Source organism: Electrona antarctica (genome assembly GCF_951216825.1).
Source record: "Electrona antarctica genome assembly, chromosome: 11".
NCBI lineage: Eukaryota > Metazoa > Chordata > Actinopteri > Myctophiformes > Myctophidae > Electrona > Electrona antarctica.
The window spans coordinates 53,953,573-53,980,872 of NC_136792.1; the positions used below are offsets into that span (position 1 = coordinate 53,953,573).

At 43.9% G+C, this 27,300-nt stretch overlaps 2 protein-coding genes across 2 annotated transcripts in view; both read left to right on the top strand.

The window, feature by feature from the left end:
• Nucleotides 1–3,761: 3,761 nt before the first annotated feature.
• On the top strand, nt 3,762–4,928 carry LOC306932217 (kelch domain-containing protein 3-like; the record flags this gene model as incomplete). The annotated part of the gene is made up of 1 exon (XM_079513914.1): nt 3,762–4,928. The coding sequence occupies one exon, from the start codon at nt 3,762–3,764 to the stop codon at nt 4,926–4,928; it is 1,167 nt and encodes a 388-aa protein (XP_079370040.1).
• A 9,284-nt stretch (nt 4,929–14,212) lies between these two features.
• Nucleotides 14,213–27,300, top strand: part of man2a1 (mannosidase, alpha, class 2A, member 1) — a 56,877-nt gene continuing 43,789 nt past the window's right edge. Inside the window, exons 1-6 of the mRNA XM_079514689.1 lie at nt 14,213–15,123; nt 20,443–20,739; nt 23,277–23,424; nt 23,859–23,946; nt 25,229–25,312; nt 25,454–25,581. Coding sequence (XP_079370815.1) covers nt 14,986–15,123; nt 20,443–20,739; nt 23,277–23,424; nt 23,859–23,946; nt 25,229–25,312; nt 25,454–25,581 — 883 coding nt within the window. The 5' untranslated portion in view covers nt 14,213–14,985. The remainder of the gene's footprint in view (nt 15,124–20,442; nt 20,740–23,276; nt 23,425–23,858; nt 23,947–25,228; nt 25,313–25,453; nt 25,582–27,300) is intronic.

Consider the following 27,300-nt stretch of genomic DNA (forward strand, 5'->3'; position numbering starts at 1 on the left):
CAGGAATTATGCGCCCATCTTCCTCTCCTGTGGGTGCAGGGTTTTTTTTTGTGGCCAAAAAGGAAGGTACTTTGCGCCCTTGTATTGACTATAGAGGGCTTAATAACATCACAGTGAAAAACAAGTATCCTCTGCCTTTAATGAACTCTGCCTTTGATTTTCTCCATGGAGCAACTGTGTTCACTAAATTGGATCTCAGGAACGCCTATCATCTGGTCAGAATTAAAGAAGGAGATGAGTGGAAGACGGCCTTTAACACTGCATTAGGACATTTCGAATACCTGGTAATGCCTTTTGGACTCACCAATGCTCCTGGGGTTTTTCAAGCCTTGGCAAACGATGTGTTAAGGGACTTCCTGAATCGTTTTGTGTTTGTGTTTCTTGATGATATTCTTATTTTTTCCAAGAACATGTCTGACCACGTTTCCCATGTCCGCCAGGTTCTCCAAAGGCTGTTGGAGAATAAACTCTATGTGAAAGCAGAGAAGTGCGAGTTCCACGTCGATACGGTCAGTTTTTTGGGCTTCATCGTGGAGAAAGGACAGATGAGAGCAGATCCAGGAAAGGTCAGAGCAGTTGCAGAGTGGCCTACACCCACTACCCGTAAGCTACTTCAACGATTTTTGGGGTTTGCTAATTTTTATCGCCGCTTTGTGAAGAACTATAGCAAAGTCGTGGCGCCTCTTAATAAGCTCACCTCCACACTTGTCCCATTTCGTTGGACCCCAGAAGCAGAGCAGGCTTTCTATAAGCTCAAACATCTGTTCACCACTGCTCCTATTCTAGTTCATCCTGATCCCTCCCTGCAGTTTATTGTGGAGGTCGATGCATCTGATATAGGGGTTGGGGCAGTACTCTCTCAGCGGTCCAGCCAGGATCAGAAGGTGCACCCTTGTGCTTTTTTTTCTCATACCCTTGACTCCTCCGAGCGTAACTATGATGTTGGTAACAAGGAGCTGCTAGCAGTAAAATTGGCATTGGATGAGTGGAGGCATTGGTTAGAAGGAGCTGAGCACCCATTTATTGTGTGGACTGACCATAAGAACTTGGCCTATATTCAATCAGCCAAACGTCTAAATTCTCGCCAGGCTCGTTGGGCCTTGTTTTTTGGGAGGTTTGACTTTACCATTACCTATCGCCCTGGGTCTTAGAAAGTCAAGCCTGATGCTCTGTCCCGCCAGCACACTCCTGAGGAGCAGCCTCCCAGTCCAGACACCATCGTCTCCCCTTCCTCAGTGGTGGCAGCTGTTTCCTGGGAGATTGAATCGGCCGTAAGGGAGGCTCAGCGAGCACAGCCGGATCCGGGTAATGGCCCACCTAACCGCCTGTTTGTTCCCGATTCAGCTCGTTCTCAGGTCCTTCAATGGACACACAACTCCAAACTTGCGTGTCATCCGGGAAGGAACCGCACTGTGTCACTCCTCAGGCGTCACTTTTGGTGGCCTTCCATGGAGGCAGATACCCGGGCATTCGTCTCCGCCTGCTCCGTTTGTGCCAGGGGGAAGTCTTCTCATCGTCCACCTGCTGGTCTGTTGCATCCATTACCTGTTCCCAGTCGTCCCTGGTCCCATATAGCAGTGGACTTCGTCACTGGGTTGCCCACCTCCCAAGGTAACACTGTCATTCTCACCATTGTTGACCGTTTTTCTAAGGCAGTTCATTTTGTGGCCCTTCCGAATCTCCCTACTGCCTATGAAACTGCTGATCTGTTGGTGAACAACGTTTTCCGCCTTCATGGTATTCCATTGGACATTGTTTCAGACAGGGGCCCTCAATTTGTATCTCATGTTTGGAAATCATTCTGTAAAGCATTGGGTGCAACTGTGAGTTTATCGTCTGGTTTCCATCCCCAGTCCAACGGCCAAACGGAGAGGGCTAACCAGGATCTGGAGGCTGCCCTACGGTGTGTTGCGGCTACCAACCCTGCTTCGTGGAGTACACATCTGGCTTGGGTTGAGTATTCGCATAATTCTCTAACCAGTGCTGCCACAGGACTGTCTCCTTTTGAGGCCTCTTTAGGCTATCAGCCACCGTTGTTTCCCTCCCAGGAAGAGGAATTGGCTGTTCCCTCCGTCCAATTGAACCTTCGCAGATGTCGTAGGGTTTGGAAAGATGCACGTGCTGCTCTACTACGCTCTGCTGAGAACAACCGTCGGGTCGCTGACCGCCATCGGGTAGAGGCTCCCAAATACAAACAAGGTCAGAGTGTTTGGCTTTCTTCCAAGGATATCCCACTCAGAGTTGAATCTAAGAAATTGGCCCCACGCTATATTGGGCCTTTTGTGGTGGAACGTATCATCAATCCCTCTGCTGTCAGATTAAAGCTGCCCAGCTCTATGAGGGTTCATCCTACATTTCATGTGTCTCAACTTAAACCAGTGTCCTCCAGTCCTCTCTGCCCTCCTTCCAAGCCCCCTCCGCCCGCCCGAATCATAGATGACCACCCTGCATATACTGTCCAGCGGCTGTTGGATGTCCTTCGCCGTGGCCGGGGTTATCAATATCTGGTAGACTGGGAAGGATACGGTCCGGAGGAGAGGTCCTGGGTTCCTCGGTCCTTCATCCTGGACCCTCAGCTGGTCAGAGACTTCCACCTAGCCCATCCTGATAAGCCTGGTGGGTCGCCAGGAGGCTCCCGTTGAGGGGGGGTGCTGTTATGGGCTGGCTGTTTTTCTGTTTTTTTCCCTTTTTCCCTATATGGTCTGGCATGGGCGTGTGACTGACTTCCTGGGCTGTGACGTGCTGTATCTGCCTCCTGTGGAACTGCACACCTTGGGGTCATCACCTCATCAAGCCCAGCTGATAAAAGACCTGGCTCGTCACTCCAGCCCTTGCCAGTTTGTCAGTTGCCGATCGGTAAAGTTACCTGTGCCTCTGAGCTCTACGTGTTTTGCGTGCAAATCAACTTTATTCTAACTCCTCGTCTCCTTGTGCCCCCAGTGTTCTACGCCGCCTGCCTGCCTGCCTGCCGACCAGCTCAACATAGCCCAACACAGCCCCCAGCTTATTTTTGTTTTTTCACCTGTTTTGTGAATAAATACCTGAGTTTGTATTCATCTGGTTCTGAGTTCTGCTTTTGGGTCCTATCATACTAAACCCTAACATGTTTGCCTCTTCTCTTGGCCAGTTCACACTTGTAAAAGAGACTTTAGTCTCAATGTGACTTTTACTGGTTAAATAAAGGTTTAATAAAAATAAACATCAGAGCCGTCTGAACTGAGTGGTGCTGTACTGTACTGTACAAGCCCTCCTCCCCTGTGTGTGTGTGTGTGTGTGTGTGTGTGTGTGTGTGTGTGTGTGTGTGTGTGTGTGTGTGTGTGTGTGTGTGTGTGTGTGTGTGTGTGTGTGTTAGGCTGCGCAACAGTGACACTTGGTGGTCAACAAACGCTGTTTCCGTACTCGGACGGACAGGCCCAGCCAAGGACACACATTGCTGTCTATAGGAGTGGCTAGCACCACTCAAAAATATGGAATTGACTTCCCTGATTGGCCAACCCAAATCATCGGCTGTGCGGATTGGCCCAGCTTTGGCATGACGTCACAACATCCAATAAAAGGGGTAACAAGCCAAATAGCAATATTTGACAATCCATTCTGGGGAAAAGTGGACAACATAAAGACCAAGTATTAGAACGCCACTCATAGCGGAGTGGTTTTTACCCCATAACGGTCAGCAGAGCGTCCAGAAAGGTCTTTTTACCTTGCCAAGATTCAACTAATCCACGTAACTTCGATCAACAGCGGTCGCTTGTGTGTGTGAAATGCACTGGGTCGTTCATCTGAAGGATGGTCCAAAGAAATACGATCATGCTGCCGTGGCCATGGGACACAAGGTGTACTCCTTCGGGGGTTACGGTAACACCAAGGACAGGGACCAGATCGGCGTGCACGTCTTCAACACGGTGTCTTTGCGCTGGGCGAAGTTGCCCCCGGTGACAAACGGGCGTGGGGGGCGTCCCGCCGACGTTCCCTCCATGCGCCGGGGCCACACGGCCGTGCTGATCGACGACATAATCTACATCTGGGGTGGAATCGTGAGCAGCGAGATAGAGGAGGCCGGCGGCGGCAACGCGATCGGGACTAATCCCGATCCCGTCGCCGCCAGGGGGGGAAAGTGCAACGTGCTTTATGCTTTCGACGTTGCCGCCGCCCACCGATGGTTCAAGCCCCGGGTCTCCGGGGCCGTCCCGGAGGCGAGGTGCTTGCACTCGGCCTGCGCCTCGGGGAAGGTCATGTACATTTTCGGAGGCTACCAGCAGACCAGATGCACCAACGACATCTACAAGTGGGACACCACCACCACGCTCTGGTCTCTGGTCAACAGCAGAGGCAGTCCGCCGCCTGCGTCGTCGTGCCACTCCGCCACCATCATCGGGACGAAGATGTTCGTGTTTGGAGGCGGCATAAACAAGGTCTACTACAACGACGTCAGCGTGTTCGACACGGAGACCAAGTGCTGGCTCAGCACACCGTCCCCGCAGCTCCTCCCAGAGCGGCGCGGGGAACACTCGGCCTTCTCCTACAACAGACAGCTGTACATATTCGGCGGCCACAACGTGGTGCTGGACCAGGCCATCAATGACCTGTGGAGGTTCTGCCCGCAGACCTTCTCCTGGAAGAAGGTCGAGCCCAAGGGGAAAGGCCCGTGCTCGTGGGTGTACATGATGTGCTGCTGCATGGTGGGAGATCGCATCATCCTCTTTGGACGATACCGAGGCAGATGCATGCCGGTGGATGCCGAGGATCCCGAGGACGAGGACGAGGTCAAGATGACCGATGATCTGTACATCTTGGACTTGAGTCCTAGTCTTAAGACGTTATGCAAGCTAGCGGTTGTTCAACGCGGCCTGGAGTGGTCTGGACTCCCAAACGACATCAGGTGGGAACTGTCGGCCATGAGTACCAAAAGCAACATTTTATTAGTATAATTTAAATAATTTTTAAATTTAAAGACCTTTAGCACAGTCTGAGGTTGAGCCATGGTGTTATGTTTTGTCAAGTCCACTGAATGCTTTTCTTTTCATATTGTTATTTTTTAATCTATTATTAATAACCTCTTGGAATGCTTTAATCAGTTGTTTGTTTTGTTCAGTTTCTCTTTACTTTTTTACATTTTGCTACTATGTTGTTTAAGTTGATCATTCTATTGCGTTTTATGTGTTTTTCCTTTTAGTTTTGCTTTTGTGGACTATGATTTATTTATCTAGGTCGGTGGTTCTCCAAGTGGTTATGGGGACCCCCAGGGGTCCTTGGGGGTTCCAGGGCATCCCCAGAAAAATGACTGTTAGTTAGGAACCAAATTGACCCTTATGGGGTTCCATTTGTAAGAGTTTATAAATGGAACTCTTACAAATTGAGTTTACAAATGGAACCAAATGGACCCTTATGGGGCTATAACTCTACAGACCCTATTTTCATCAGTGCCTTAACCCTTATCCCTAAACTTATTTGACTTTTATTTTTAGTATTTTGAAAATCATTTCAAAATTGTTCAACTAGCCAATCTACATCGACTACATTGTGAGCTTGTAGATCGGCTATTTGAACTATTCAAAAATGTTTTTCAACATAGTAAGAAAAGGGCAAAGCAGTTTATAGAGATTAGGGGTAATGCACTAACGGAAATAGAGCCCTTAGAGAGTGTACAACTGGAACCAAATGGACCCGTAGTCCATTTGGCTCCATTTGTACTCTCAGAGTTATGGAGGTACTTGACATCAAAAGGTTTGAGAACCACTAACCTGTTCAGACAAGGACTCCAGCGGTCATCTCCATCCTCCATACATCTGGCCAGCTTCACCAGTACTCTCCAACTCTGCATCTTTATTTAGTATGCCCACATTATTATGGTTATCGTGTATTTTTGTTTGTTCGCCCCGGATGGGAAAGCCTTTGGGTCAACTCTTGTTTTTTTTTTAATATATAAAGATAAAAGATAAAAGAGTTGACTTGATATGGCAGAGGACAAGTTCCAGACAATGGAACAGAAGAAATAGAGGAAATTTTACAGCAAAGGTGGAGACCTTTCTGTTTGTTTTGTTTTTTTCCTGTTTATTTTTTAGTGCTTTTCTTTTCTTTTTTCATTCTCTTTTTTTATGCATAATGGTCCTTAGAGGGTAAAATGTGTCAATGCCGGGCCCTATTTGACCACTGACAAATAATAAAGGGTGTGGTAAAAATGGTAAATGGTGGATTTATATAGCGCCTTTATCCAAGGCGCTTTACATAGATGTGTGCATTACATTCACCCATTCACACACACATTCACACACCGATGCCGGCGGAAACCATGCAAGGCACCAACCAGCACATCAGGAGCAATTAGGGGTTCAGAGTCTTGCTCAAGGACACTTCGACACTAACTCTGGGGGAACCCGGGTTCGAGCTGGCAACCTTGTGGTTACCATCCAGCCACTCTACCCCTGAGACAGGGGGTAGAGGAGAGGGCTCAGCACACATCCCTGGGGTGCTCCAGTGTTGAGGGTGAGGGGGTCAGATGTGATGCTGTCCATTCTCACCACCTGAAAGCTCACATGCTCAGGGACTCAGGGACGTGCACACATAGACATCAAAGGGGGCTTCAGCCCCTGCCCTTTTACCCGTCTGTAAAACAACTGCCCTTTCCAGACCACGAATGCAGTGTTTACTTTTTACTACATGGTGAAAGAAATGCAAATGCCCTCCTCTCCTTTCCATGCCATGCCGGAAGGCAGCATTCAGGAGAATTGCTTTTTTTCTGAAGTGTCCTGAACTGGAACACCGTATTTTGCGTTGATCTACAAGCTCTCAACGCGCCGCATGAATGACTTTACTTGAGTATTTCCATTTTACAATACTTTTACTTCTACTCCACTACATCTCAGAGACAAATATTGTACTTTTACTCCGCTACATTTATTTGACAGCTTTAGTTACTAGTTACTTTTATTAGTATTATTACTAAACATTCCTTAACCACTTCTTATATACATTTCGGCTATTTGAAAATGTGAAACATTGTGAGCTTGTAGATCTGCTATTTGTTATGCATTTGAGAACCTGAAATGAGACATTCTGCATAAAGAGTACTTTGTACTTTTGGTTTTGATGCCAATACTTTTGTACTTGACTTTTACTCAATTATTTAGAATTCCGGACTTTTACTTCTCTCGCAGTGGCCAGATGCAAATCTACTGGTGCAAAACAAAAATTGCCCTCGCAGTGTGATATAGTATAGCCAAGCCACTAAGCCAGGCTAGTTACGGTCCGTAACTTACGGAGTAATTCTACAACGCAGTATTGATACTTTTACTTAAGTAAAACATGTGATAATGGATTGCGCTTTTCTATGCACTACGTGCTTACTCAAAGCGCTTTACAATGGTCCATTCATTCATTCATTCAAACAGCAAAGTATAAATCTGCATCACAACGCCATCAAGGCCTGCCAAAACTCATTTTAGTTGACTGAATCAACTGCAGATTTAGTTGACTATATATAAAATCTTAATTTATTTAATATTTATTCAACAAAAACTAGAATAAAAGAAAAAACACTCAAAATGAACACTGTACACCTATACCTGTAAATGGTTAAACAGGTAGGTCTATTGCCGCAGCCTGCTGATAGGACAGTAAAACATGTTGGACCAGTTTGACTGACCAAGACCAGGATTAATTTCAACGCACGCACGCACGCACGCACGCACGCACACACACACACACACAGTCACACAGTCACACACACGGTCTTCCAAACAAGTGTATCTGTGTAGACAAAGAGCTGAAGGGAACAGGAGCTCTGCTGCATAATAATAACACACACCCGCACGCACTACCTAAATAGGCTACAGTTACTCAAGTGCTGCTAGCCTACTAAAGTGAAGCTTTGAGGTACTTTTACTTCACTTGAGTGTGTCCAATGTTTCAATCACTACATCTCAGATTTTAAAATAAATAAAATAAAATAAAATAAACTAAACTAAACTAAACTAAACTAAACTAAAATAAACTAAAATAAACTAAAATAAAATAAAATAAAATAAAATAAAATAAAATAAAATAAAATAAAATAAAATAAAATAAAATAAAATAAAATAAAATAAAATAAAATAAGCCCTATTTTACACTTTAGCCATTCGAAAATAACATAGAAGCGAGTGACAAGCAAAAAAAATTTTTGACACATTTTGAAAACGTTTTCAAATAACTTGAATGGGACATATATTTCACAATGGGTACTTTTACTTTGGCAATACTTGTACTACTTTTTATGCAGAACTTTTACTTGTAACAGTTCAGTTCAGTTTTATTTTCGGAATGGTGGACATACAGTTCATACATAAAGCACATTTATTATTTCCATTCATTTTGAGTGTCAGTTGCTTATGTCCTATATGTCCGATATCCGAAAAAGGGCTAGGGAGAAGCCATAGGCTTGTCGGGCCCTACCCCTGGAGTCCATAATTTGCATATTTAAGTGTTGTAGACTGATGGATCTGTCTACCTGCACAGTGCATACATTCATGTTGTCCTATATATATATATATATATATATATATATATATATATATATATAAAGCATACATATAAATAAGCATATAAACATACATATACACAGCTACTTACTTACACAACAATATACATCGCATCAATACAATAATTTCTGCTGTGTAGAGTCAATACCTTTCATTGTCATTGTGTTATGGTTTACCAATAATGATTGATTTGGCCAAGGCGGCAAAGAGCATCCCGAAGTACATTGTTGGCAGATCACTAACCAAGGGTTAACATTTAGGGGACTAATATGGGTATAATATTTGTTATGGTTTACTGTAATATGGTATAATATAGGTAATATGGTTTTACTATAGTATAGTATATACAGTAATTGTTTGTTTCGTGTCATGTTTATTTTGAATATGCCAATAAAATAAATGAAACAGAAACAGTTATTTGCATTTCCTAATTACAAGGAAAGACAAATAAAATAAATAGCTTAAAATATAAGAAAACAAACAAAGAAAAAGACAAAAAAAACTGAGAGTGAGAAGAAGTAAAAACAAAAGAAACTATAGTATAGTATGATACATAGCATGGTTTACTATACTATACACAATATGTATAGGCTATTATGGTTTACTAATAATAATTATAATAATAATAACAATATACATGATATGGCTTACTATACTTATATAGCACATAACACGTGCCATGGTTCATTAATAATGGTTTACTAATAATATATGATATGGTTCACTATATGATGTATGGTATGGTTTACTATAGTACAGTACGTCATAGTTTCCATTTTGTAGTGCCATTAGTACTGTAGGAGCCAAAGAGTGCTTATAGCCTATGGTTATTCTCACTTAGTTGGTGATGGGTGTGGGCACCGCATTGACGCTCCATTATTGGTGGGAGCGCCTCTGTGGGTGGCCACTGGCCACCAGACAGGTCACAAATACAGGTGTCTACCAGCTCACTCTTAGGACGCTTGAACTTGGAGGCAGGGTGAGCTGGGAGCGATACTTTTTGTTGACCGCACTCGCACTTTATTGATAACTTTGGTTCATTCACAATTGGTTTTGCTCACTGTTTGATTATTGATTCTTTGCACATATTTATTACATATATTTATTTATTGAAATTGTATTGTAATATTTGGTGCACTGAACTATATAAACATTTTAAACTTATGAGCTCGTTTGGACATGAATCATTTTATCATTGTTTGTGGCGCGTCATTACAGATTGTTTTTAGCTCCCAGGGTTAGCCTGCCGGCATGAGTAATTCATTGGGAATTATTATCAGCCACAACAAGTACTCTTCTTCATTTCTGTATCAAAAATTGTTTTTTTAACTCTAGTTTTGAATTGGTTTATGTTTCCACAGCGCTGACTCTGTCAGAGTGACTCCGTCAGAGGAGATGCTCCTCGTTTTCAAGTTTGTACGCATCACAGGTTTTTTGAAGTTCAGTGGTCCTCTAAGATTGTATACCCCTTCCCTATCCAGAAATGTGTCTTGTACGTTTACCGGTAATTGGTTATATCTTGCTTTGTACATAATTTGTAGAATTTTAACATTGACCATATCTGTGAGCTTCAGAAGGTGTGATTGTAAAAACAGTGGGTGTGTGTGGTCCCGGTATGATGGTATCCTACATTGTTTATTACTCTTAGTGCTCTCTTTTGTAGTATATAATCAGTGGATTTATGGTAGAATGGTATAGAGCAGGGGTTCTCAACCCGTGGGTCGCGACCCCTCGGGGGGTCGCCAAATTATTTTAGGGGGTCCCCAAATTATTTTCAAAAAAAAAAAAGATTTATTTTTAAATTTTATTTTCACTTTTTTTCAAAAATAGCAGACCTACAAGCTCGTAGCGCGCCACCGAGCGCTATGAGCTTGTAGATCTGCTATTTTTCAATAGCTAAATTATAACAATGCTTAAAACACCAAAAGGGGTTCCCGCCGAAAATGGTTTAAGGTTATTGTAGCAGTCAATTTATATTGGGGGTCGGGAGGGGGCGGGGCGGGGGTCCCGAGACATTGCCAAAGCATTTCCGGGGGTCCCCGGCCAAAAACGTTGAGAACCCCTGGTATAGAGCACCGAAGTCCTGACGTCACTGTCAGTAGAGGGCGTCAATACACAGGTTCGTCTACTTTTTATTTGCATTGTAATCTCCATAGGGGGATTTTAGATCGCCTCATATAAGAACGGTGTTTGAAAAATAAACCGATCACCCCGGCCTTTTCACTCATATGGATATGATGCATCGACTGAAGGTGGAAATGTACAAATATACCCAACAAAAAAAGCGTTAGAAACGAGTGAAACAACCCAGAGACTACATTTCCGGTATAGGCGGGTGGCTGCATCTGCCCGTCGCACAACAGAAACTGAATGTTAATTACGTTTATTTTTATTTTATTGATATTTAATGTCTCGTGGTTAGTACGAGTTGAGTCACCACCAGCTGAGCTTACGTCAACGAGGAATCTCAGGAACGCAATGTGTTGACAGCTGGGCAGTCATGTCCATGACAAAGAAAATATATGATATGGAGACAATAAAGATTATTATTGTCTCCACCAGGCCGAAGGCATGGGGAGAGAGTATGTTTTGCACTCCGTCCGTGTGTGTCCTTCCTTCCTTCCTTCCTTCCGTCCTTCCGTCCGTCCGTTATCAGCTAATCTCCGGTACCGTTGGCCCGATCCATGCCAAACTGTGCACACACACTCCATGGATGCCAACGACGAACCTCTGCCCCAAATATTCCTCAACGGCCTGTTATAGCGCCACCATGAGGCCGATTTAGGCAAAACACATTTCTGTAGATTACTCGTACACATTTTATCCATACATCACACAATTCGGTATACACTATCTCCATAGTCATGTGATCAACACAGATCTGCACAATTTCCCATCTTCCATCCTGATTGGCTAATATTGGCTTCCAAAGCTCACATGATTGGTCCGTTTCGAACAAAATGCCACAAATCACAAACACAGTGTGCAATTTCCGTGAAATTATACACGCACATTTCCACTAGGGCAAGGACGACATGCCACTCATTCTTTTCCAAATCAGCCTCATGGTGGCGCTATAACAGGCCAATTCCTGTTTTTAGCTATAACTTCATCAATCTGTATACAACTTATGTATGCGCACTCCCTAGAGGCCATGGAAAAACATTGTCCCTGCATCCCTCCACATCTGCCGGTTATAGCGCCACCATGAGGCCGATTTCTGCTAAACACATTGCTTATGTTAGTCGCACAGATTTCATCCAAATCTCACGCAAATCGGTACACATGATCTCTGTAGTCATGTGATCAAGACAAATCTGTTGGATTTCTCAGATTCTACACTGATTGGCTAACATTGCCTTCTAAAGTTTTCAGTAGTGGCCCGTTTCGTTCAAAATGCTGCACATCGTCCTGCTCATCCAGAATTCTATCCTCAGAGATTCGATGAGTGATCTGGCTCTGCATTTCCTCAACAAAATGAAGAAAATTGTTGCAAAAAACAAACAAACAAAAAAACCTGTTTATATTACTCCTAAACATTTTGCCAAACATCTCACACACTCCTATCCTCCTGGTGGAGACCTGTGCCCAGAAGGGCACTTTTTCTAGTTATCATTAGTATTGAAGGTGGTAACAGTCAATAACAATATTTCGGGGGCATATTTAGAATGTGTGCAGGGTTGAGTATGTTGAATCTGGTTTGCATTAATGAGGATTTAGTTGACACAATGAAATAAAATGGCGATAGTATTCCGTGTGGGGCAGACGGCCTGTCACAGCCAGATTTGGGAGAGTAGCAGCTTTGTTTTTGCGAGGAAAGCGGTAAAATGAGACTTTCGTGCTTGTTTTCGTCTCAGATTTAGTCCGACGGAGCGTCACAGTATAACTCTATGGGGACACAAAAGCGACACAAAAGTAGGACCCGTAAGTATCTCTGGAGGGGGCGCTCACGTCATGGCTAAAATACTGAATAGGTGTTTCCCCATACCTAGAACCCTAACCCTAGAGCAGTAGTTCAGGTAGGGGTTGATTGATTGATTGATTGATTGATTGATTGATTGATTGATTGATTGAAATATTTATTAACAGTTTGCAGAATTACAGTACATTTCAAGCACAACTCAATACAAAGACTGTTAACTGTGAGTGGACGACTCAATAAAGCATTACACTTGTTTACAAGAGGGTCCACCTTGTTCAATTCATCAAAACATTTAGAGACGTACAAATAGACACTTCTATATAGCCAAAGAACAGAACAGAACAGGAATTCATCATAAAGGAGGTAAAAAGGGAAAATAAACATATACAGTGAGGGGGAAAAAAGGGGGGGGGGATTCCGATTTTACGGGAGCCACTTTCGAATTGCAGCTGTCCGTAGCTGCCCTTTGAGAGCGGTTTTGAAGGAGTCAAGGGATTCACATGTCTGACTGTTGGTAGGGCGTTCCACATTTTGGTGGCATAGGAGCGAAAAGAATTTAGTCCCTTGTTTGTGCCGAATCTTGGTTGTACATGGTTTGTTGCACTCCCTCTGCTGTTGTGGGTGTGGACTTCGTTAACATAAAGGAAGTATTTAGACAGGTACATCATGGGTATCTTGGTGGTGTATCGAATCTTGTGGACCAGACCCATTGCGAGATGCTGTACTCTGTCGTTGACCCTAAGCCATTCCAGCCTGTCAAAGTGGGCAGGGGTGAGGTGGGTTCGGGGGGTGAGGCCAAGTAGAAGCCTTTAGGGTGGGATCATTGCGCAGTACAGCGTGTGCAATGAGCTGGGGTTGAGTAGGTGTTTTGCCTTATTTATGACCAAGATGCTCTTTGCCATCTTGTTCCTCACATATTCTATGTGGGGTTTCCAGCAGAGACGGTCTAGAATCACTCCCAATAATTTGTTTTCATATACTCTTTCTATTTTATTATTATCTATAATCAACTGGATATCTGTTTGTATCTGGCGGTTTCCAGTCGAGTATGTCTACACTGTGGATACTTTGAAATTATTAAGTACAAAAAAAGGCTTTAAAAATAGAGTAAGCTACTTGTTCCACCCATAGAGTTATGCTTCCGCCACAACTTATTTTAGTGTAGTTTTTAAGTCCAACCTGTAGGTGTCGCCGTGGTTCATGTTTTATACACATTAATCGAAAACAGAACGATCTACAAGCTCACAACGCCGCGGAAGCTACAGGGCTGTGAGCTTGTAGGTCGGCTGTTTTCGACGACGCGCACGAAACGGCATGAAACCTCACGCAGTTTCGCAATCTCACACACGCACGCACGCACGCACGCACGCACACACGCACACACACACACACACACACACACACACACACACACACACACACACACACACACACACACACACACACACTAACTACGTAGTATCACAACACGCATGCGCGTCAGCAGCTGTAAAACGAGCACGCGCGCACAGGCACGCGCACACGCGCGCGCGCTCTTGGCACTAGTGGGAAAACTCACACGGAGAGACGTGTAGTTAATTTGTTCGCCTGTCTGTAGTTCATTCATACAACACGCGCGCGCGCACACACGCACGCACGCACACACAGGAAGTGTGGCAGTATTTCACTGCTGAATCATTACAAAGTGTGTGTGTGCGTGTGTGTGTGTGTGTGTGTGTGTGTGTGCGGTGGCTGCGTTTCAGTCTCGCTCGGCTAGAAGAACTTTAAACTTTTTCACGAGCCATTGTTTTTTAATAGTTTTAAAACATGCTGTTTTGGAGGAGCTCACATTTTCTCATGAATGAAACACACGTAGCCTACGGAACCAAACAGGATGGGATCATACTATACTAACATGTCTGGTTTTGTTTGGAAGAGTTCTTCTGTTGCTGGATGTATAAGTTTCTCACACAGCCTGCAGGCTGCTGCTGCTGCACGTTAGATCTACACATCATACGGATTGACTGACAGACACACATCTGGGGACAACAGTATATATATACAGCTTCAAGAGGTTGTTTTACGGGAACTTTCTGCTGCTTGTTATCGTGTTAGTTACATTTCCACACACGGATCCACCACTGCAACCAGTGCTGACTGTACTTACAGTATAGCCTACAGTGTACAGTAGTAGACACAGTGCACCTTTTTTAAAAGCGGATATTAAACGGTTGTTTTTTTTAACTTAAATTATAATAAACGTGCTGAATATCTTAAAAAACTATTATTAAATGTAATCTCCCATGCTGGCTGTTATGCTGCATTTACACGCGTTTTGCGCTTTTAAAATAAAGCAGTTACACTTTGGTTGCATCTGTTTTTTTTTGTTTTTGTTTTACTCTGAATGTTTTTAACTGTCTCTTTTTGTAACGGTCATTCTTCGCTTGCATTCCTTCCTTTCACGGACTCAGGCTGGCTGCCACCGACCGCATATAGATGATTATATACAGTTGTATAACGCGCTGAAGACAGCTATTAGGGTTAATATTATTATAATTCTTATCGAGGATGAAGTTGAGCAGACAGTTCAGTGTGTTCGCCGTCGCTATCTTCTGCGTGGTGGTCTTCTCTCTCTACCTGATGCTGGACCATCTGCAGCTGGACAACACCAAGACCTCTGCCTCTGAGTCGAGGCTCTTCCACACTGTGAGTGGGTTTTATTATTTATACACTTTGACTTTATATTACATTATCAGGGCTCACCATACATGTCCGTTACCATACAAGGACACGCGTGTGTGTGTTTTATTTATTAATAAACTTTATATTAGCCTACATTATCAGGGCTCACCAACATGTCCGTTACCATACAAGGACACACACACGACTTGGTTTTTACACACTTTGATTGATTGATTGAAATATGTATTAACAGTTTGCAGAATTACAGTACATTTCAAGCACAACTCAATACAAAAACTGTTAACTGTGAGTGGACGACCAATAAAGCATTACACTTGTTTACAAGAGGGTCCACCTGTTCAATTCAACCACACCATTATAATGTTGTCATTTTGATCACAACACCCACTTCAGAATATGTACTTACTTTTACGATTTACTATATGACACTATGGCACAATTAGTCCACTAGTACTAGTGGTTCTAAAAGGTTTTATTTGCAAAGACCGTGAGAGTGTTCAAATGGAACCAAATGGACCTGTTATGGTCCTTCAGGGCTATGTGTTTCTGGTATTATTATTGTCCACTCATGTTGTATAATTATGTCCGTGGCAAAAATGTAAATTTGCTGACAAAAATGTACACCACAAGCCAACAGATGAGCCCTGTTCACCCCTGTTCATTATCCATTCGGGGAGTGCAAAGTGCAACCTTTTTTATAGTGGCGTTATTTTACATTATTTGCAATATGTAGGCCTATGTATTTCATTAATAGGCCCAATTAATTGTATTAATATTGAATGAATGCAACTCTTGAGAGTGTATACAAATGGAACGAAATGGATTTGTTTCCTTTTGTAATTAGGTAGTCCTACACTAGTCTCAGAGTTGCAGACCCTGTAAGGGTCGATTTGGTTCCATGTGTACACGCCGACATTCTTATATAGGGTTCATTTGGTTCCACTTGAAAACTCTCAGAGTTACAGACCTGTAAGGGCCCATTTGGTTCCATTTGTACACTCTCAGAGTTACAGACCTGTAAGGGCCCATTTGGTTCCATTTGTACACGCCGACATTCTTATATAGGGTTCATTTGGTTCCACTTGAAAACTCTCAGAGTTACAGACCTGTAAGGGCCCATTTGGTTCCATTTGTACACACTATACGGTGGCTCTTTAGTCGACTGGTAACGTTCCATTTGTACACTCTCTGAGTTACAGACCCATGAGGGTCCATTTGGTTCCAAACTATCATTTAGCTGGGGACCCCCTGGAACTCTCTCAAGGACCCCTATAGTTCCCACTTTGGGTACCACTGCATTGGACCTTTCTATCTGTATAGGCTACATGTTGTCTGTCTGTCTGTCTGTCTGTCTGTCTGTCTTGTCTGTCTGTCTGTCTTGTCTTGTCTTGTCTTGTCTTGTCTTGTCTGTCTGTCTGTCTGTCTGTCTGTCTGTCTGTCTGTCTGTCTGTCTGTCTGTCTGTCTGTCTGTCTGTCTGTCTGTCTGTCTGTCTGTCTGTCTGTCTGTCTGTCTGTCTGTCTGTCTGTCTGTCTGTCTGTCTGTCTGTCTGTCTGTCTGTCTGTCTGTCTGTCTTGTCTTGTCTTGTCTTGTCTGTCTGTCTGTCTGTGATTAAATGAAGACTAACCTGTCCATCGTTTAGCCGGGGACCCCCTGGTCCCTCCCCCAGGACCCCCTGGTCCCTCCCCCCTTCGGTGTTCCCGGATCCCCATCATGTGACATTCTGTTTGTCCAATCTCTCTTTGAATGTGTCATCACTCCATCACTGTTTAAACTATCTGTGTGTTTGTGTCAACATAGACTACACTGTGCAGCCCTGAGTGTTCGTGTGTGTGTGTGTGTGTGTGTGTGTGTGTGTGTGTGTGTGTGTGTGTGTGTGTGTGTGTGTGTGTGTGTGCGTGCGTGCTTGTGCGTGCGTGCTTGTGCGCACGTGTGTGTGCTGATGGTCTTTGAACAGCACGTTGCAATGCAACGTTGTCTCTCGTCTGTATGACGCTGACGTCACATACGCATCCTTCACATGCTAACAGCGATGCCACTGACTAAACCTTGGTATTTGTGTCTTAGCTTTAAAACGTGCTCTTTTGTATGTGTTTTTACCAGCTGCAAAGTGGCTGGTCATAGAATAGGTATGAAACTTGCGATCCCGAGACCGACACCGAGAACGACACCTATAGTCTCACTGCTGAGTGGGTAATTGCCAAGTCCGCTTATTTCCAGCCAAGCTTTGCTTGTTTTTTCACGGCTCGTGCTACTCACGCGCTCGTGCTATCACACTATAACTACCGGAAGGTATAACCCACGTACAATAATGTGTCATGATAGAAACTACAGCGGTGCCCGTCGGGCACTGGCCTACTTGGAACGGTGCAAGTTCGAAATGCATGCCCCACCCAGACAGATATTATCTCTTTGTCCCTTTTATGCCCAAATATGGAGTCTATGCAGACGTCAGACTGATGTCAGAACATGCCAGCTTCCATATATGGACACTGGGCAGGGGCCCTGCATGTCCAGAGCCCGGGCAGCGGCCTTTTGTGGTGGTTCTGGACAACCGTGGGTCCGACCGACTGCACTCCCCGTGGGGGTGTGGAGCGCGCGTGTCGAATTTGAAGTCGGTGGGGCGAACGGTTCTCGAGTTACGTGGATTTCAGACGTACGGCGTACGCCGTACACACATACAACACATACACACATTTATAGTTACTGTATATAAAGGATATATGATTATAGTCCACTTCCTTCTTTTAGTGGGCTTTCACATTGCAGCGATCCGTGTCCACGTGTATCGGTCCCGAGACCACCTCCCCTCTCTCTCTCTTTCAAAATCAATCAATATATTATTGTGCGTGTGTGCTTATGTCTTCTTGTCTCCGTCTCTCTCTCTCTCTCTCTCTCTCTCTCTCAATCAATCAATCAATCAATCAATATATACATTGTGCGTGTGTGCTTATGTCATGTCTCAGTCTCTCTCTCTCTCTCTCTCTTTCTGCGTGTCTATAGTGTGAATTGAGATTCTGCAGCAGTGAGGATAGACTATAAAGTTAACAAGTGTCCCTTTCATTGGTTAAAACACTGAACAGTTGTCTCTCTCTCTCTCTCTCTCTCTCTCTCTCACTCTCTCTCTCTGTGTCTCTCTGTCTGTCTGTCCACCATTGCATACAAGTTAAGTCAGTCATTTACGCTGGTGTTACACGGTCTGCAACTCTGAGCGCCCTATTTATTCATATTTGAACTTGGGAACCCCCCCCCCCACACCACCCTGACAAGCACATGGAATTGTGTAAATTGAGGAATTACATTGTAATGGTCAAACAAAGGTAATGGATGTTCGACTATAGTGTACGTTGGTTTGTTTACTCTTGAGTGAGAAAACAATGTCCTACATTAAGCAAGTCATCTGGGGACCCCGCCAGGTCATCCTGGGGAAAGGATTAGAAACCATCCGTCCTCTCTCAATCTCGTGTCACACGTGTTGACAACGGAATGTGTAAACAAGAGCCGTGGCGTCACACCAGAAGTGGTGACCTAATGTACCTAATCTGGTACATTACAATCATTATGCTTGCAGCAGCCTTGCATGTCTCCATTAGCCTCGGACACCTAGACGTTTTTTTATTTCCAGGGAGAAAAAAAAAGTCTGGGGCCGAGTCCACTTCAATTCGGCATAGAGTAGCGCAAACGTCGATCACTCTCTGCTGATTTCTAATCGTCTGCACCTTTGTTAAATTGACACACACACTTAAACACACAAGCTCCTCTCTCTCTCTGTCGCTCTAATGAATTAGTCTCATGTCGCGCAGCTGCGTCTAGATTCTCCCGGCGGATCCTGCCGGGAGCTGCCTATGCCATAGAAAGCATAGGTGGACCCCAGTCTATGTCTCCATTGACAGAGCTCATTCTTTCAGGAAACGGCGCAAATTGATTTATTTTTCCTTTTGTCGCAACAGAAAAAAAACAGGGACATATAGGTCTTATAAATGTTACTAGTAACGCTGTTACTGGTTTTTGTAAAAGGTAACTAGGTAACTGATTACTCTAATTGCAAACTAACCAAAAACGTATTCTAGTAGTAGTTATATAATGATGTTATTTATTATAACGCCATTACACCCAACAATGGTGACAACCAGTGTCTACTTTGAAATACCAAAATATCCCCCCCCCCCAGCCCCCAGGAAAGTGTTTATTGTCTCCCAAACATCATTACAATAAGATCTGGTTGCAAAAGGGGTGAAGTGGCCCTTTAACAATTCCATACTCCATAAATAAAATTGTATTAATTACAAAAACGTAAGTCAGTGGTTGGGTATAAAATGCTGTTTGACCTTCATACCAGAGGCTAAATATCTAATCTATGAATACAACAATGACTCGGTTCAATGTGTTGATGGTACAGTCATGCTTTAGGCATATTATTAGAGCACAAGCTAAATGCGTCATTAGGCTCTAAGTGATCACATGCTGGTTAATAATCAGCCAATGCATTGACCGCACGCACGCACGCACACACACAGTCACACACACACACACACACAATCTCTGTGCCTTTTTCAACATTGTTGCATTTTATTTACGTACCCCAAATTGACGACGACATGTACATAATTGAAAAATATTACATGTCTGTTAATGTCATGCAGCTGTTTTTACAGCGATGAATGGAAATGATTCAAACAATTATGCAAACATTCATTGCAATTATCTCAAATATAATGATAGTTGACTCTAAAATTCACTGTCAACGTGTTTTTTGCATCCTATGTTGGCTGCTGATGTTGTGAAATGTTTAGCTTTATTGTATAAAGTCAACAGTGGTGGAACGTATATGTGCATTTACCCGAATACTGTACTTAAGTAACATTTTTAGGTACTTTTACTTTGAGTATTTCCAACTCTACAACAAAAACTTTTACTCCAGTACAATTATTTGTCAACTTTGTTACTTTGTAGATTTTGATTATAATGACAAAATACCCACTTCAGCCCTGCATATCAGCCATTTGAAAATAGCCGATCTATAAGGTGAGAATCCATCGCAATTCCCAAGGCGGAAATAGCAAGACACACGATCTCCGGTTTACTTCCCATATCTGCGTGACATGGGCGGAGGCGAGAACTGTTCGCCCCACCAACTTCAAGGCAGTGCCCCCCCTAGTTGATGCTTAAAACACCAAGAGGGGTTCCAGTCCTGAATGGGTTAAGAAATGTGTGAATACAGTACAGTATATATTATATAAACGTGAAATTAATTAAATTAACCGTGGTTCTGTCTGTCTGTCTGTCTGTCTGTCTGTCTGTCTGTCTGTCTGTCCACCCTGCAGGGTCAGCTGTCTCTGCTGCAGGACAAGATCGACCGCTTGGAGCACCTCCTGGCGGAGAACAACCACATCATCTCCAACATCCGAGACTCCGTGGTCAACCTGAAGAAGGAGCATGGAGGTCACCCAGGAGGAGGAGGAGTAGGAGTAGGAGGAGGGGGCCTGGAGGTGGGGAGGGTCTTACAAAACAATAGTCACCCTCCCCTCATACTGCCCCCCGCTCCCACGGTCCTACCCGTCGATGCGGAGGACTGCAAATTTGCGGCGAGAGACGCGCAGAAGCCGTCCGACGGAGTACAGGTGAGGCTCGGTGGTTTGCACTTCGTTGTAGCGGACCCTTGGCTGGACAATAAGGGTAAAGCCGACTGATGATTTTGGCCGACACTTTCTTCCAAAATTCACTGCAGAAACTGAGAAAGATACAAATGTACATAACATACTGTAAGTCAATCAATAAATCCATAAACATATACACACAGCAAAGGTGGATACATATGCATATAGACCAAAACAGCATAAATGTTCACAGGAACCCATAATCAAAGTAGCTATATCACCGTTTACTCATTACTGTGAACATAGCTCAAAACCCCCTTTATATCAACCATGACAAATAAAAACCCCACAACTATAGAGCATCGCAGTCCCGCCCCCTATCATGACGACGCCAGGCCCAGGAAATAATTCCCAATGCATTTTTCCCATAGACATTTCAAAAAGTATTTATTTAAAGACCTTTTAAGCGTCGTACGAAGCCATGCCGAGTCGTGACAAATCATGACAATAAACACAATATTTTAGACCAAACAAATAATTACAAAGAAGAAAAACAAGACAAAAAGTGTTGTAACCTGCCGTTTTCTTCTTCTTTCTAATTATTTGTTTGTTGTCATGATTCCTCACAACTCGAGTTGGCTTTGTACGAGGCTTAAAAGGTCTTTAAATAAATACTTTTTGAAATGTCTATGAGGAAAATGAACAGGGAATCATTTCCTGGGCCCTGGTAGGGGGCGGGACTGCGACGCTCTATAAGACCATCAACCTCCAGTAAACATAAGCAGTGAAGATACAAGATGACTAAATACAAGGATTAACATTGTTCCCCTTCCAGCCAGGCGCTAATAAAGTGGCATGTGCGTAGCAGTTTGTTCCAGGGCTTGTTTGTCCATCCGTCCTTCCTTTCCTTAACAAACACTTCTTCATGTATGTATGCCATTGCCATTCCTCTCGTGGCAGTATTATCTGTTCCTCAATCTTCTTACCACTGAGGTGGAAAGGTGGCAGTTGTATGACCTAATGCTATGTGCAACCCCATCCTGGGCGTTGTCCTCAGTCACAGGTGAACTTGATCATTTAATTGCAACTGATTTGTTGCAGTAGTAAAAAAGTGCTTTGGACAAACCCTTAACCCATTTTGGGCGGGAACCAATTTTGGTGTTAGCATTATGTTATGCTTTAGCTATTGAAAAATAGTAGATCTACAAGCTCATAGCGCGTCAGGATGTAGAAGACATTTTTAGAATCTGATCTCAGGTCAAAATGGGGTAACAGCAGCAGACGGTTGTGTGCTAAAACAGAGAACTCCACCACCTCTCCCCCTCTCGTGCGAGTCGTTGACAATATAGGAAGTAACAACACCACCTTTCAAAAGGCACATGGCTGCAGGTCGTCTCTGTGTGTCACACACCCGGGTGTCGCGTTACGCACACGACAAAACGATGCCTATACTCACTTCTGGAACAATGCTCGTTTATAATCCGTTCCTATGACTACAATATACCTCCTCCGGTGGGTCAGGAGATTATGTTTGGAGTCATTTTTCTTTTCACTGACTCGATACGCCAGCGATTGTATAGCCAGCCTGTGCGCACGGCCCACTTAGTAGGCCTTGCTTAAATGGATAACATAAAAATAAAAACACCTTAAATATTCTATTTCCTTCATAAATAAAGAATATTTCTTTCACTCAATAGGAATGGTCACAATGGTCTTGCCCTATGGAATGTATGGAATGCATATGCTAACAAGACAAAAATAGCATATTGGTTGCAAAAAGCCAGTTGTCAGACAACCACTAGTCAGACACCCACTAGTCGCTCACAGCGCAACGCGTTGTGAGCTTGTAGATTGGCTATTTTCAGCATGCAAGTTTTAGTCGACTAAATCAACTGTAGATTTAGTCGAATAAAATCTTATGATATTTAGTCGATTAAACTGGACCAGCTCAGTGGCCTTGTGGTTAGAGTGTCCGCCCTGAGACTGGGAGGTCTGGGTTCAATCCCCAGCCGGGGCACTCAGCATCAAGGGTTGAATTGGGGGTAAGTCCCTGCGACATACTAGCGTCATGTCCAGGGGGTGTACTTGTACACCAAGCTGCCTCACGCTACAGAAACAGGAGCTAGGCTCCTGCCCTATAGGCCTCATGGCTCTGCAAGGCTACTTACTTACTTAAAACTGGACTAACACAAAAACATTCCAGGTGACTATTGAAGTAGCCTGGAACTCACCTATGCTTTTTATGGCATAGGCAGCTCCCGGCAGGATCCGCCGGGAGAAACTATGCGCAGCTGCGTGACATGAGATTAATTACTTAGAGCGAGAGAGAGGAGTGTGTGTGTGTACATGTGTGCGTGTGTGTGTCAATTTAACAAAGGTGCAGACAATCAGAAATCAGCAGCGCTACTCTATGCCGAATTGAAGTGGACTCGGACCCAGACTTTTTTTTTCTCCCTGGAAAAAAAAACTTCTGGGTTTCCGAGGCTACTATTGAAGAGACTATGACTAAAACTAAAATCAAAATTTGCTGCCAAGAACAACACTGCTATGTGTCCTTCCAGGTCATGGACGTGTATGACTTGCTGAGTTTCGACAACCCAGACGGGGGCGTGTGGAAGCAGGGCTTTGACATCAGTTACCGTGAAGACGAGTGGGACGAGCGGCGCCCCCTGGAGGTCTATGTGGTCCCTCACTCTCACAACGACCCTGGTATGCAAATGAGCTCATTGATATATATATCTATGCATAATAATGCAAATGATCTCATGAATATTAACTATTAACTATACTTTGAACCGTGAAAACATCTGTGTCATTTTTATTTTTATCTTTTTAATCTTTGATCTGGGGGTCCCTGAAACTATTTTGACATTGGGGGATATAATTGTGGGGGTCCTTGACATGACAAAGTTTACTGTATAGCATGTGGACTTGCTTGATTCTGATTGGTCAATCGCTGACCAATCAGACACACACACACACACACACACACACACACACACACACACACACACACACACACACACACACACACACACACACACACATACACATACACATACACATACACCCAAACACAAACACAAACACAAACACAAACACACACACACAAACACAAAACTTCAATATTGTGTGTTATACAGGCTGGTTGAAGACCTTTGATGACTACTACAGGGACCAGACACAACACATTCTAAACAACATGGTGGTCAAACTCAGCGAGGACAGCAGGTAAGCTGGGCTTGTATATCTGCTATTTTCAATATTTGTGATACTTGTCCCCCACATACTGTAGCACAGGGGTCTTCAACAGGGGGTCTGGGACCCCTAGGGGGTCCTCAGAGTTACTACATGAGGCATGGGGTCAAATCATTGTGTATGATTGGATGAAGGCTGGACCACCTAGCCAAAATGAAACCTACCTTTTTTTTGAGTGGTGTAAACCACTCCTACAACTGGCTTTGTTAGTTTGTCTGTCTGTCTGTTCGTACCAAAAAATGAGCATGGTTGCTATGGTCACCCAGTTCACACGGGTGTGATTTCATTACGTCAGACATTACGTCAGACCACAGCTGATCAGTCTATATAAGACCATACACCACTCAGTTCACACGGGTGTGATTTTTACCCCAAAGGTTAACTGGGGACAGGGAGGAACTCTTTATATGGTCAGCACACTAGTAGGGAGGATTATCACAACAAAACAAAAAAAGAAGTGATATTTGAAATCACTGAATATACCTTAAAACGCCATTGACAATGAATGGACAAATGTGAATGTTTGTGTAAACACAAACATTGCGTAAACACAAACCTTGAAGACGAAGGTGAGGACGCAAATTCTGATTGGCCGGAATGAGATGACGTATGAGGATGCACTTTAATAAGAGCGCCCCTCACTTCTCACGGGTGTGATTTTTTTTTACCTAGCATCCCTATTCTGGTGGGAACATTTGCCGAAAATAACCAATCTACAAGATCACAACATGCCGTGCTGCGACACGTGAGCTTGTAAATCGTCTATTTTCGAGAAGAAGATAAAGCTTGTCTACACCCCCCCCCCCAAAACAAATATAATAATGTTAAGTTAGTATATATTGATGTATAAAAGTAACCACATTCTCTGCTATGTCATATTAACCCATTTTGGGCGGGAACTCCTTTTGGTTTTTTAAGCATTATGTTATGCTTTAGCTGTTGAAAAATAGCAGATCTACAAGCTTGTAGGTCTGCTATTTTTGAAAAATCGTGAAAATGTGGCACAAATCTCAACCTGTTCAAACAAGTGTAGCTGGCACCCCAGGGTGGCCAAATGGTCATCGATAAGAACGCAGATGGCTCGCCTCGCTGCACAAAACCGAAACCAAACCTGATTGGCAGAAATAGGCGATCTGACGTGATCTTGTAGATATGCTATTTTCGACGAAGGTTTGCCTCAGAATAGAGATGCTATAGGGGTCCCGGACCCCCTGTCGAAGGCTGAATGCTTGAATGCCTGTTATTGTTTCTGTAGGAGGAAGATGATCTGGTCAGAGATCAGTTACTTCTCCAAGTGGTGGAGCGGCATCGATGACCAGAAGAGAGATGCTGTGAAAAGGTCCGTTCTGTCTGTCTGTCTGTCTGTCTGTCTGTCTGTCTGTCTGTCTGTCTGTCTGTCTTTTCACAATCAAAATCTCACAAATGTATAGAATATCATATAGCATTGTAAGTGCGTGTGTGTGTGTGTGCACGTGTACAGTCTTCTCCGTAGCGGTCAGTTGGAGATGGCTACAGGAGGCTGGGTGATGCCAGATGAAGCTAACTCTCATTACTACGCTCTCATTGACCAGCTGATTGAAGGACACCAGTGGCTGGAGACACACCTGGGTGAGTGACAACGCACGCACGCACGCACGCACGCACGCACGCACGCACGCACGCACGCACGCACGCACGCACGCACGCACGCACGCACGCACGCACGCACGCACACACGCACACACGCACACACACACACATAGCTGCATCACTAGCGGGTTGTTTGATTGTCCCCATGGTTTCTACAGCTCAGTGGCTCAGTGGGTTGGGAGTTCGAGGTTGGAATCAATAATCAATAAGATGAAGGGGCGCAGTCACGCGCTCATCCGACACACCGAAGGACCGACATGCGGAAATCACCCGTCGGTCCGACATGCGTTGCGTGTAGAGATGCTCCGATAATCGGCCACCGATATCTGTGATCGCCAATTTACCCTATCTGCAGAAAACGATCTTTTACACCGTTTAACCTTTTCTGCGCCATATACAAATATACTCGTACCCCCCAGCTATGGGACGTTATCAGCAAGCCAACTACGTACATGTTCGTACCCCCTCCTCGGGTATACTCCGTGTATGTAATGGTTGAGCCCCACGGCAGCTTTTGGCATTGATCCGGTTGCTATGGTAACGCCCGTCACTTCCAGCTATGGGACGTAACAGTTTGACCACCGTCTACTTCGGTTACAAACGGGATTTTCAAAGCTCCATAAATCAGAATCTAGGAGAGCTGATCCTTGGTGGATCTTCTGCCATCCAAAGTTTGGATAGAATTTGAGACTTTGTACCGCGTCCCTCCCGACATGTAAACATTGCCGACGACAGGTAAGCAGTGTGTGCTTGCACTGATGATAGCAGAGTGTGTGTGCCGAGTGTGTGTGTGTGTGTGTGTTTGGAGGGGCGCTAACCTTTTGAAGATTGCGTCATATGGCAGCTAAGTCTATGGGACTTTTAATGTTTGCCCCTCAAAAGTAACACAAGTGTGATTTTTGATGGGCTCTAGCCTCGCCAAGGTCTGGCGTTCAGACATGACGTCAATGTGGCAGCCAAGTCTATTGACTTAGAAAAAAAAGAAAAAAAAAAAACTTTCAAAAAGTCCAAAAATCGGCATGCCCCCCATGACTTCATCATCATACATGTTCATCATGATAAAAGGGCTTCACACTAGTGTGATATACATATTTTTTCCAACCTCATCTTCATATAATTAGTCCTCACTAAGGCTCATCATATGATGGTGCCGTTTCCACTGTGAAAGCAAGAATAATGGCTTCTTTTTCCTTTCCAAGAAGAGAAAGGGCCCTATTTTTGCCAGTGCTATAACCCTATTCCCTTAACTTCTTTGACTTTTTTACTATTTTGAAAATACAAAAAAAATCACACCTGTGTGAAGTGAGGGGCACTCTTATCATTATACATCATCCCATGAACAACTGAATTTACGAGAATGGTTAGCCGATTTGCTCGTCTACATATGACGTAAATTTTCCCTTCATCGTCAATGGCATTTAATGTTTGTGTTGCCACACATTTACGTCATATTTGAGGCACATGTGACCTAATTTCTCCTTTCATTGTCGATGGCAAATATGAGACGTGAGGGGCCAAAAGCTGTATTGGCGCCCCTCAAAAATACATTTGTGAATTGTTCAAATATAGCCAATCTACAAGCTCACAACGTGTCAATGTCGATAGCTTCAAATCCCCATCCATCAAACTGGTAGGCAGGTTTCTAAACACACAATGTAATAATGAAGTGCAAATACTACGGATGTCTTTGTGTGCGCA